We start from the raw sequence: 13389 nt of genomic DNA, 5'->3' as shown, positions 1-13389 counted from the left end.
ACGGTATTTCGAGGGTGTCAAAGGGAAGGGAAAAGGTGAGGAGGGCGCGAGGAGATCTACAGCTCCTTGGTCTCGTCAGACTCCAGCGCCGCCTGAGGTGAGGAGACCCCGCCCGGCTGAGGTGATTCTGCAGAGGGGCGGAGCTCTGCAGAGCCGAGGCGGAGGCGGCCCGAGGGGGCGGGGCCCCCGACTCTAGCCGCACGCTCCGCTCCCACCATGTCCTTATAAGGAGCGCCCCGCGTTAGGGCTCGGGAATCCGGTCGCGATCCCTTCGGCGCAGCCCCAATCCCAGGCCCCTCCCTTGGGAATGGGGGCGGGGCGGGATCTTGGCGGCGCGGGGGCGGGGGCGGAGCATTTCAAAGCGGGACCAATAGAAGTGGCGGCCCGGGTCTGAGCGGCTCTGCCATTGGGCGCGGTGACGCGAGGGGGCGGGGCGCCCACGGGGCTGGTTACGCCGAGGGAAGCCCGGACTCGGTAGTCGCTGCTCCGAGTCTGTGTCTTTGCGGGTTCTCGGCCCCGCGGTTCTTAGTTCTCTGTAGCCCGCGGTTCACCGCCCCGCTAGCCGCCGCGATGCCGGTGTTTCATACACGCACGATCGAGAGCATCCTGGAGCCGGTGGCGCAGCAGATCTCGCACCTGGTGATCATGCACGAGGAAGGGGAGGTGGACGGCAAAGCCATCCCTGACCTCACCGCGCCCGTGGCCGCCGTGCAGGCGGCCGTCAGCAACCTCGTCCGGGTGAGCGCGCTGGGCCTGTGGTGGAGAGCGGGGGCGGGAGACATCTCCGGGTCCCGGGTCCACCTCGCGGCTTCCTTTCGTCCGCTCGCTGCCTGTGGCTTTGCGCGTGGGCTCATGAGCCAGATGGCCATGGGTTCGAATCCCGATTCCCCGGCTCTGTGACCATGAGCAAGCCCCTGAGCCTCTCTGGGCCTCAGTTTCCTAATCTATAAAATGGGGGCAATCATAATGATGCCTGCCTTGTGGGTTTGTTGTGAAGATTCAGTGAGGTGGTATTTGTCAAGTGCCTAGCGCAGCGTATGAACCGTAGTAGGCGCTCAGTAAATGATAGTTGTTAGGATGTTGATGGTCCCTTTCCCCCAGCAGGCTGTCGCCCCTCTCCTTGACAGCCTTGCTCTCGGCTCCTTTTTAGGCCTCCCCAGTCTGGCCTGTGGGCTGGCGGGCTCCCGTGCTGATGCCCCGCTTTTCCTTCCAGGGATTTTGTTTGAGTCACGTTGTTCTTTCTAATACTCCTGCCCCTCATACTGAGACCTGCCTGGCCTCTGTCCCTCCCCAGCGCTCCCCGCGTCTGGCCCTTTGTCCGCTTGTTTTACTGGCCTCCCTTCTCTCCGTCGCCTCCTTTCTTCCTGGGCATTTCTACTTCTGCTCACACCTCTGGCACCCTCCAACACCGGGTAATTTCTTTATGCAGTAATTCATGACTACGAGTCCCTTTTCCCCTTTCGCTTAACCCTGCTGCCTTTCATTTTATTCCCTCCCGTGGAGATTTCCACCTGGCTTTACCTGCTGTCAAACGGCTTCCTCCCACTGGGGACTTTCCAGACTTGGGGGCCCTCGTCCTCGGCCCCTCCTCCTGGCAGGAAGCAAGATGGAGCTGCTGGGAGAGGCCTGTGGAATCTGGGATCTGCGGCCCCTGCCGGAGAGAAGTACGGGGCGTCACCTTCCCAGTCCACGACTTTCCCCGGTGGCTGAGTGGCTCTGCAGACCCCTGTAGCCCACAGCTGTGGCTAATAACTGGGGTGACTCCTGGAGGAGGCGGAGCCCACTTCTGAAATGGGAAAAGAGGCGCTGTGACCAGTTTTCTAACACTCGCCTGGCTAATATCACACTTTTCTTGGGCACTCTGGGTGGGCGACTCAGACTGCTGCTGAAACAAGTTGGAAAAAGTTCATACTGCTCCTCCACTGAGCTGAGCTGTGTAAATGGTGTGTGTGAGGGTAGTTGGCAGTTTGGGAGCAACTGCGGGTCTGGGTGGGGCTTAGGTTACTTATCTGATTAGAGCGCTTTAATACACTAGAGGCACTTCAGCAGCTGAAAGTCTTCCTCAGTCTTCAGGGGCCCCTTAACTGTCTCAGGCAGTTCAGGAGACTGGTAAACTAGGAAGATGGGGAGACAGAACTGACCAAATTTGTGATCTTCCTTCTGTAAAGATTTAGTAAGTATTTATTCAGTAAGAACGCTGTACTCATTCAAAATGTCTAGTTCTACATTGTTCCGGTTCTTTTTATAACTAATTTTAATCTAAGACTCCAGAGTACATTCTTATGTAGTGCTGTCTAACATGGCTGCATTCCAGGCCTCCATTTTTTCAACAAATAGGAAACAATGTAAAGAGACAAGGTAATAGTGTCCCTCCAAGGAGTACTTCAGGAAATGAAATCTTAAAACCACATGTTGCGCTTGGAACAGACCTAATGTAGTCTAGGGGTTGATATCTGGTTAGGTTATTTAGAGAAAAGTTATTTATGAGCTTCAATGCATGAATTAATAAGAATTGAATGTCTGCTGTATAGAAAGCTTTGTAATAAATCAATGGTTCTCAGGTTGGGGTATGCATCAGAATCACCAGTGGGGCTTTTTAGAAATAAAGATGTCCAGCTCCCACCTCCGATTTACTGAGGAGCTCTCTAGGGAGTAGGGTCAAAGTCTTCGTATTTTTAAGAAGCTCCGTAGGTGGTTGTGATATACACCCTTAGTTAGGAAACACTGTAATAGATACTGTGAGACAAATACAAAAGAAATCAGGCCAGTCATAAACTGAAAAAAAAAATTACACATAGTAGTTAACGTACTTCCCAATACATACAGAAGAAGGGACTTGAGATTGGTGGTAGATATGAATTAGTAGAGAGAAAGTGGGGAGGGTTGTGCTGATAGTCATTCATGAACAAAGGTACTTGTGAGTCACTTGCAGCTTACAGCAAGTAGATTGTCTTGATTAGCTCAGGAGGCAAGTTGGTGAGAAATTGGAGATGAAGTCGATGCATGACACATGGGCAGTTTAACAGAAGGCTTATCCAATAAGATGACAAAGAGAGTGGGAGGAGAGGATGAGAATAGTGTGTGAGGGAGACTATATAGATTGTGTTCTGGGGAGGCCAGGGGACTTACCCATTGCTTGGAATTCTAGGTGTCAGTTGTGGTCCTTGTGTGTACATATGCTGCTGAGTATTGTGACGGATCATGTATGTGTCAAGCTCCCGACTAGTTTGTGTGTGGAGAACAAGCCTCATTTGATATTTCTTTATGTGCTCCCCACTTCCTACCCTCAACATTGGCACACAGGATGGCTTGATAAGTATTATTGAAGGAAAGAAGGAACTATGGGAAGGGAGATAAATTAGGAGACTTTTTAAATTGGTTGGTCATGAAGAAAGTGAGGGGCTGGACTTTGGGAGTAACAGAAAATGGAGAAGGAATTAATTAAAAATATAGTAGAAGAAGAATTAGTAGAACTTGATAACAGAACTCTCACATTTGTGAGGAAAAAACATGATGTTACTATAAAATAATGAAACTGATTTTTGAACAAATATTCTGGAATTTATATAATTCAGGTTTCTTTCAGTTACCTTGGGAGGTTATATCTTTATTCCACTGCTTCTCTTTGGGAATTTCTTTCAGATTTACATGCATATATCAAATTAGTGTTGTTTTATTGTGGTCAAGAAAATTTTATCTGAAGTGGACATTCCTTAGCCCTACTTCTTGATGTACGATTCTTAAGTCTAAATGACTTTTGAATCTTTCCAAAATTAAAATTACCAGGTGAAGATGAAATTATCAATTGTTAAGCAATAGTCATCCACATACCAAATAGGTATTTACTGAGACCCCTTTTTAATGTCAAAGCAATAAGTGTGATACTGGGCAGAATAAGTATAAAACTGGATTGAAAGTCCTAAGTGGCCCTGAGGAAGTGAAGTACCATGGAACTTCAAAGGAAGGTGAGATTACTTTTGATGTGAGCATAGAGAAGTCTTCATGGAGGATGTGACATTTGAGCTGGCCTTAAAGACAAGTGGGATTTGAACATTTAAAGATGTGGTAAGAAAGACATTACAAGTGGAAAAAACTACCCAAACAAAGGCACAGAATTATCAGAATCTGAGGACCAAGTTTTGACTTAGGGCATCATTAAGGTAACTAAACTTTTAGGGGGGCAAGACTCATTTGGATTTATAATTTTGTGTATATTTGTTAAACAGAAGTAATCTGGAACCAGCCCTAATGGCCTAGTGGTTAAAGTTCGGCATGCTCCACTTCAGGGGCCTGGGTTTGCTTCCTGTGGTGGAACCGCACCCCTTATCTGTCAGTAGCCGTGCTGTGGTGGTGGCTGACATAGAAGAACTAGAAGGACTTACAACTAGAAATTACAACTATGTACTGGGGCTTTGGGGAGGGGGAAAAAAAAAAGAGAGGAAGATTGGCAACAGATGTTAGCTCAGAGCAAATCTTTCCCAGCAAAAAACAAAAAAAAAATTATTATTAAAATTGTCACTATTTATGGCGCTGGCCTGGTGCCGTAGTGGTTAGGTTTGCCCATTCTGCTTTGGCGGCCTGGGGTTCGCAGGTTTGGATCCTGGGCATGGACCTATGCACCACTTATCAAGCCATGCTGTGGCAGGCATCCCACATATAAAAAGTGAAGTAAAATGGGCACAGATGTTAGCCCAGGGTCCATCTTCCTCAGCCAAAAGAGGAGGATTGGCAACAGATGTTAGCTCAGGGCTAATCTTCCTCACAAAAAAACAAAAAAAACCTGTCACTATTTTTAAAAAAGTAATCTGGTCACTTTATATACATGTCTTATCACAACTGAGTTGTCACTTTTACTCCGCACTTAGGGAGGGGGTAGGATGGGAATATTTATTTACATGTCCTTTTTTCAACTCAGGATCCTCAACAAGACCGTTTTTTAAAAACAGCTTTGTTGAGATATAATCCACATACTATACAATTCACCCATTTAAAATGTACGGTATTTTTTAGTATATTGGCAGAGTTGTGCAACATGACTGCAATCTAATCTTGGGACATTTTTGTCCCCTCAAAAAGAAACATACCCATTAGCAGTCACTCATTCTCTCCCATCCTCCACCACTCTAGCCCCAGGCAACCACCAATCTACTTTCTGTCTCTGTGGATTTCCCTACTCTAGACACTTCATATAAATGGAATTATAAAATATGTGGCCTTTTGTGTCTGACTTATTTCACTTACCATAATGTTTTCAAGGTTCATCCAGGGTTCATCCATTCTGTATTATGTATCAGAACTTCATTCCTTTTTGTTGCTGAATAATATTCCATTGTATAGAATAAGGCCATTTTAAACACAGTAATCCTAATGTAATAATAAAACAAGGAGGGGAGCTAGGAGAAGGAGGGTGGGAAAGGAAAAATGAGAAGGGATACAAGAAGTTCCAAGGATGGGATTCAATAAGCAGTGTGTAAAAGTCAGAAGTCTTAGACTGCCTGTGTTGTAGCATGGTATATAAATTTTTGTTTTTTTCCGTTGAAGTGGTGCCTTAGAAATCTATCAGTCTTTGTGACCCTACAGTCGTGCCTGTTTTATTAATGGGGCTTCAGACACTTTGTCTTCTCCATTGCATTTGAGGGCATATATTGTAACTACTCCTTGGGCTCATGAAATATTTATTTTGGGAGATTTTGTGGCCTTGACGTTTATGAGCCTCATCCATATATCATACCCTTTGGGGACCAGCTCTGTGACAAATAGCAGCATTGTCTTTACTTTAAACTGATAGATGGGAAAGACTGTTTTGCTCTTAAAAAGAGATCAGCAATTAATTTTGTCATTTGTGAATTATCAGTATTAACATCTGAAATTATTTTTGCTTTAATTTCTTTTGGTTCATGTTGGACTTATTTCATTTAAAATAAATAACAATATTTGGGTGATAGCCTGTGAATGATTTTTTTTCTTCTTAATACTTTGCTGTATTTTCCAATTTTTAAAATGAACATATAATTCCTATATTAAGGAAAAAGTTAATAAGGTAAATAATAAGAACATTTGTATAATCCTTTATAAAATACTTTCATATGTATAATCTCATAGTAGTCCTTTAAGGTAGGTATTGCTATGGTCCCAATTTTACAGATGAGGATACTGTAGATCAGAGAAATTAAGTAGCTTGCCCGCAGTGACTCAGCTAGTTAGTGGTGGAGCTTGGACTCAAACTGTTTCTCTTACTCTGGATCTTCTGCTTTTTTGCTCTGCCATTCAATGTCCACTTCAAGCAAAGTTGTTAAATATCAGTGGAAGTTTTCCGCCTAGAATTAGAAGCAACAAGAATGCTTTTAGTCATAGAGTTTCCATTTGTTCTGGGCCTGGCAAGATTCTGTTTAAAGCCTGGCTTTGACATGGCCTGCATGAAGAGCCTATATGAAAAGAATGATGTGAAGGAAGGGTTCTGTTTCATGGTGACATTCAATTTCACAGCATTTCTTTTTTAAAATAAGAGTGGATACAGATCAGCACGAAAGTATTTATGCCTGCAAACAACATAAAGGTTGTTTATAGTCTATACGGCTCCTTAGCTTGAAGCCTGTTAGAACTAAATAGTATTTTTTTTTGCCCCCAAAGCCCCAGTAGATAGTTGTATGTCATAGTTGCACATCTTTCTAGTTGCTGTATGTGGGATGTGGCCTCAGCATGGCCGGAGAAGCAGTGCGTCGGTGCGCGCCTGGGATCCGAACCCCGGCCGCCAGTAGCGGTGTGTGCGCACTTAACCGCTAAGCCACGGGCCCGGCCCAGAACTAAATAGTATTTAAAGTAGGTTTGTAGGATTTCTGTATTTAAATAGTATTTAAAGTAGGTTTGTGGATTCTTTGGGGAATCATGAAATTGAATTTGAAAAACTTTGTCTCTAGATCAAAAGCGATGTAAGAATGAGACAGATGTGAACTTTGTTCCAATAATGCTTAACATTTACTCATGTGGTTGAGAGAACAGAAGAGCATAGTATGTTTATAAAACTATGTTTGTAATTTTAATGGAGTCCCAATTTAAATATTTGTTTATATATAGCTACACAGTGGAAAGTTTGGCTTTTCTAAAGCTGTTTCATAAATAGCACTGGTATAACTCTAAGTGAACAAAATAAAAGTTAAAGTCCTATGGTATCTTAAGTTGGCTTCTTCTGTCACAGTCCGAGAGTAAGGGCAGCATTAAGGCAACTGCTTTTATGGGGATGGGACTTATTTGGATTTTAATATTTCTTGTATATTTATTTAAAAAGTAGTCTGGTCGTTTTATATTCTTGTTTACACATTATTTATATACATATAAAATGCTTATGTTTTATATGTATCACAACTGAGAGGGACATTATTTTAAAAGCTTTCTGACAACTTCCTGGTCTTTTACGGCAAACTTAGGAAGTGGGTAGGTGAGAATATCCTCATTATCCACAGCCTAGAGTCCCGCATAGCGTGTATGTGCTCTCTAGTGACAGTCATCATACTTGGTCAGTGTGTGTCTTCTCCACTAGATTGTAGATTCTTCAGTGGCAGGGACCATGTCTGTTGTGTTCACCCCTTTATTTCCAGTGTCAGGCTGGTCATAGGTGTACAATATAACTTTTTTTTAAATTAAATGAACATATATATAGTAGTCATTTTTTGTCTACAAAATATTGTAATAGGAATTTTTGTGCAATGAATAGTTTCCATCCCCAGCTTTCAAACATCTGGTATAGCCGAATTTGAATAGTCTCATCGAATTTAAAATGAGCTTTGTCTGAAACAAGTAGAATATATTCTAAGAGGGTGGAATGAATGGCTAGCTGCCCATTGTTTGAGATAACAAGAGTGTTCAAGCTATTTTGGGTTGTGGTTCTCTGTTTCAGAGTCATTTCAACTATGCAGGCCACTTACTAAATTCATAACGTGAGAAAATGTTGCCTCCTATCTGAAAGTGGCATTGGGAGTTTGCCTTCTTTTTAAATTGGGAGTGTCTTTTTAAAATTTAACAATTTAGACCAGGTGTTGATGTGTTATTTAGAGCTCTGCTGGTTACTGTGTAGTATCATACTATGAGTCATGAATTCCTTATTAAAAGATCTTTATTTCTTTAACCATATGGCAGGAGACAAAGATATCATAAAGTTGATCTGCTTTTTTTTTGCTTTCTGGCCGATCTGGGCCCAACCTTTTTATTGAACCTTATGTGGACATGACAGTGGGGTATATTTTTACATAATAATCAAAAAAAGTAGCAGTCCTTCATGAGTAAATGTCAGAGATTAGCTGGTATCATAGCAAGGTTTCTCTCTAGAATAATGCTCCGTGCTCAGGATTCTTGCTGAGGAAGTGTCATTTTATCAGTTCATGTTGCTTTCAGGCAGGTCTGCCCTTAAACTTTCCCATATAGACAGAACTAGAGGAAGAAAACGTGAATTTCAGCCTTGGCTTTTTTAAGCCTTCAGTGCTATGTAGTGTAAATATTTCAGAGAGAGCTTTAAGGAGTGAAGTTCAAATCTGTAAAGTTCAAATCTGTAACACCCAGAGAAGAAAGTTGAAATATCAGAGGAAAGACTTCCCATTGGAGGCTTTAATCTATCTTTCTATTCCTTTTACACTGGACCTGTAATATGTGTTTGGGTATATTGGGCCACATAGTTAAGTTCAGGTAACGTGTTTTGAATGATCTAGGTGGCTGCTTTTCTATTTTTTCAGCCGTTTTAATACTTACCCAGTTTCCGCTGGGAATGGTGATGGAGAGGAAGGCTGTCTTACCTTACTTAACAATTTACAAAAAAGTTTATTAGGGAAGGAAATTGAGATTAATATATAAGTGGAGAATTATTGTTCATTTGTATTTTTATCATCATAATTAATTAAAGTGTTTTATCCTTCATACAACACTAAAAATAGTATAGTATTTTATTGAACAGTATACTGTTAGTAATCATTTTTGGTCATGTTGAGCCTTCATATAGTCTTTCAAAAAGAATAAAATTTTTCTTGTTACGAAAGTATTACATTTTCATGGTTGAAATTTAGAAAATGTATCTTTAGTCACGATCTGCTCTCAGTGTTTCTCAGTCTATTTGAACTTGATTTGTCTTTTACTCTCTCTTGGTCTTTTCTGTCTACTCCAAACCAACTTGTGTTTCTCTGGATATAAAAACAAACTATATATAGATGCACCAGCTCTTATCCTTTTTCACCATTAAAAAGACACCCCAAAACCCTTTAACTCACATTCCTGCTCAAGAATTTGCAAAGAAAAGTGAGGAAACCCAGTCTGTTACAACATCCTAAGACTTTCTCTGTAATGTGCTGTTTAGGGAGCCATGCTCTACTTAGCAAACTGCTGTTTCAGTAAGTGTGGAATGAAATAACTACAAAATAATGGGCTAGATCCTGAGAGAACTTCTAACCTCAACATACTTATTAAAGATATGGGGTCTTTAAGTTGATTAAATCTCTTTAAGTATGTGCATGATGTGCAGATATAAGGGATAGAGTATGATAGAGTAATGGATAAAAGGGGACTTGTATAATTAGACATAGGAAATTGGAGATTCACTGGCTTCTTTCCAATTCCTTGGTAAAAGCTTTGTAGATTTTGTGTCCTTGTTTGCTGGGTCATCAGTCTTTGGATGATTGATTTGATTGTGGCCTTCCTTCCTTCCTTCCTTCCTTCCTCCCTCCCTCCCTCCCTCCCTCCCTCCCTTCCTCCCTTCCTTTCTGTTGGCCCTGAGCTAACATCTGTGCCCATCTTCCTCTATTTTGTATGTGGGACTCTGCCACAGCATGGCTTGATGAGCAGTGTGTAGGTCTGCACCCAGGATCCGAACCTGCGAAGCCTGGGCTGCTGAAACGGAGTGTGCAAACTTAACCACTATGCCACCCGGCCGGCCCCATGTGGTTTTTCTTTCCCCTCTCTCCCTACTCCCCTAGGGTGTCTCCCTTTAAGATGATTGGTTTCTGGAGGGCAAGGACTGGGTTATATTCTTGATATTCCCAGTGCTGTGCTTATTGCAGTCCCTTGCTCATGGTATTCTTTCAATAAGTGTGTTGTTCTTTGATACTCGCTACACCAGTTAGTCATTCTAGGCTCTTTCATGACCATGAAGATAGCACACTGTCTCTTGCCTCTATTAGAAGTCATGGTGATTCTCTGCTCACGCCCTCAAGTGTTGCTATATACAAATGCCTGTGTAATTACAGAGAGAAACGAAGATTCATAAGTGATATTATATTGTGTTTGTTATTTGAACTTTTAGATTTCAAAGAATTCTGTCACTTCTATCAGAAGTCAGCTCATTGGATTGGTATGAGCGTAGGATGTGTGTGTGTGTTTAGGGCATGAGAGGTAGTGAATCTTAGAACTAAAAATGTTTTACAAATATCAAGTTGCAGAAAATAGAGTCTTTGGTCCTTAGAGAATTTCCCACTGATAAGATTTCCAGTTGAATGACTTTTAAGGGGAAAGTGGCTGAATTTCATTGTAGCTGGCCATAATCCAAGTCAAAGTCATTCCTTCTTTTGAAATAAGCTTAACTTATTCCCACGAGTAAGCCTTCTGTGAAGAAAGAAAAATGGCACATTTGTTCTTAGAGCTGAGGGACCTCTATTATCTAGCTTCCCTATATTCTAGCCATCTCTCTATCCCCACCCCATCCCTGGAAAATTGGCTCATCTTTTATCTGTAAGGTAGACAACATGTTTTTATTCATACAATTCAAGTAAATAAGGATATATGAATGGGCTAGTAAATCTTATACGTATAGAAAAATATCTCGACTAATAACACTTAAATTCCTTATCCTACAACTCTTCTCCGCAAAGAACAAAATTAGTTATCAGACTCTAGCTATGCACATTGCTAGATGTTCTGAATGATAGTAGGATATATGATGTGGTCGCTGGCTTTGAGTTGTTAAAATACAGATGAAATTCATAATCTTATGAAAGATTTATCTTATCCATATCCTCTCCACCAGTGAAATTATTGCAGAATTTAAATTATTCATTTTAAAGTGTTGTGCACTAGTACTGTAAATACAATTTTTATTCCTTGGAGCCATGGAGAAAATGTGAGAGGGCCAGCAGCAGAGTGAGCAGGGCCTTATAGTTAGGAAAAGACCTTTGAACATTGGCCTCAGCTGCCCTCTTTGTGTGACACTCCAGGCACATTGGGTTTCCATTTCCTCTAAAGTGCTTGTTGTGGGCCTTTACGTGTGCTGTTCCCGCCACCTGAACTATTCTTCTGCACTTCTTTACTTGACTAATTTCTACAAATCCTTGACTTCCATAATAAATGTCAAGTTTTTAGGGACAACTTCCCTGACTGTATCTCCAAAACTAAGTTAGGTCCCTCTATCATATGCTTTCAATATTTTTTTCCTTATTGTGCTTATCACAGTTGTAAGTAATTATTTGTGTGATTGTTACTTGTTTAACATCTACCCCCACTAGAGCCCCGGGGGTAAATATTGGCTCTGCTGTGTTTGCCCTTGAATTTTCGGCACCTGTCATAGTGCTTGGCACATAGTAGAGTCTTGAGGAATCTTTGTAGAATGAACAAATGGGAAGACCATTTGCTGCTTCTCTACCAAAAACTGTTTTAAGCTTCTTTGGAAAAATATATAGCATGCTGTGGGTGAATCTTGGTGAAATTTAACTGCCAATTAGGAAAGGAGCTGTAAATCATTGCTTAGCACAGGGCATTGAATGTGGTAGGATCATCCAATTCATGTTTCCTGAATCAATAAATTCCAAGCAGAGTCCTGGGGTACAGATGGGGATAATCCTGCCCAATACAGAATTATGCAGAATATGTAAGTGTAAATGAAACTATAACATGGATTTGGAATTCTCTATTAGTTTTTATCTTTTGCAAATGAACAGAATAGCCAACTTTGGCAAAATGCATCTGTTATGAGTTAGCAAATATCAAAGTCAGACTTTAGATATAGATGTAAGGTAAATCAGCATACAAACATGACAGACGCTTGGGAGGTAGTAGAGTGGAATGGTTAAGAGTAAAGGCTCCGGAGCTAAACTCCTTAGGTTCAAATCCCACCACTGATTGACGCCTGTGTGGTATATAACATAGGGGATTTTTTTTTTTTTTGGTGAGGAGGATTAGCCCTGAGCTAACATCTATTGCCAACCCTCCTCTTTTTGCTGAGGAAAGTCGGCCCTGGGCTAACATCCATGCCCATCTTCCTCTACTTTATATATGGGATGCCGCCACAGCATGGCTTGATAAGTGGTGTGTAGGTCCGCGCCTGGGATCCCAACCTGCGAACCCTCAGCCGCTGAAGCGGAGCGCATGAACTTAACCACTACGCCACCAGGCAGGCCCCCATAGGGGAATTACTTAATCTCTGTTTCTCATGGTTCTCCTGTGTGAAACAAAGCTAATCATAGTACCAGGCTCATACATAGTGTATTACTGTGAGAATTAATGAGTTGATAAAAATGTTTAGAACTATGCCTGACACATAGCTAAGAGCTCAATGAGTGTTAGATATATTAATATATTTTTCCATGATTTTTAAGTCATATTTTAAGTGTTAGTCTAATGAAAAGGCAGTGTTGATCTTTTTTTTTTTGAATGTCTAAGCATAGCTTCTAACTTTTACTCAACAAGGCAAAGTGCCAGTGAAAGCTTTCAGTAGAATTCCATATGTTGTGGAATATACAGTTTTATCAACTGTGGGGAAAATATCACTCACAGTTTAGATGTCTGAGCCTTTGATTGCTAGTTTCCCATGATTAAAATCAAACATCTGGGCCGGCCCCGTGGCTTGGTGGTTGGGTGCGCGCGCTCCGCTGCTGGCGGCCCGGGTTCGGATCCCGGGCGCACACTGATGCACCGCTTCTCTGGCCATGCTGCGGCCGCGTCCCACATGCAGCAACTGGAAGGATGTGCAACTGTGGCATACAGCTATCTACTGGGGCTTTGGGGGAAAAATAAATAAAATTATAAAAAAAAAAAAAATCAAACATCTAAATTTTTGATTGATATCTCCTTTGTTTAGTGTAGGGGAAATGTATCTCCCCCCACCCCTCCCCAATTTAAAAGCAAGAATTGAGGCTTAAGCTTCGAGTTTTTTTATCCCAGGCATTCATTGTCTCATTTTCTAAAAAAGGAAAAAGCTGAAGGGGTAGTCAGGCTGCTCACTAAAATAATAATATGGAATCAGCCTTCCAGGTATAGTTGAGAAGTAGGATGCATTCGTGAAATGGAATTCATCTTATTCTGGAACAGCCAAATTAATTTAACAAATATTTAGTGCCAGGTACTGGATGAGCTTAGTAGCTCTTGCCTGAAAGAAGGGCTAGAATCTCTTTGGAGTTAAACGTGAGGGTTGGGGGACCCTAA

General features: G+C 41.8%; 1 protein-coding gene across 2 annotated transcripts in view; it reads left to right on the top strand.

The window, feature by feature from the left end:
* The first annotated feature begins 470 nt into the window (after positions 1 to 470).
* Positions 471 to 13389, top strand: part of VCL (vinculin) — a 105263-nt gene continuing 92344 nt past the window's right edge. Inside the window, exon 1 of one of the 2 annotated variants that reach the window (XM_004426949.3) lies at positions 471 to 738. In XM_004426949.3, coding sequence (XP_004427006.1) covers positions 571 to 738 — 168 coding nt within the window. In that variant the 5' untranslated portion in view covers positions 471 to 570. The remainder of the gene's footprint in view (positions 739 to 13389) is intronic. The other variant, XM_004426950.3, reaches the window with a different exon arrangement.

Source organism: Ceratotherium simum, chromosome 6, assembly GCF_057802395.1.
Source record: "Ceratotherium simum simum isolate JZ-2026a chromosome 6, ASM5780239v1, whole genome shotgun sequence".
Classification (NCBI taxonomy): Eukaryota; Metazoa; Chordata; class Mammalia; order Perissodactyla; family Rhinocerotidae; genus Ceratotherium; species Ceratotherium simum.
The sequence above is the reverse complement of the archived record's forward strand: the minus strand, read 5'-3'. Positions and strand labels throughout refer to the sequence as shown.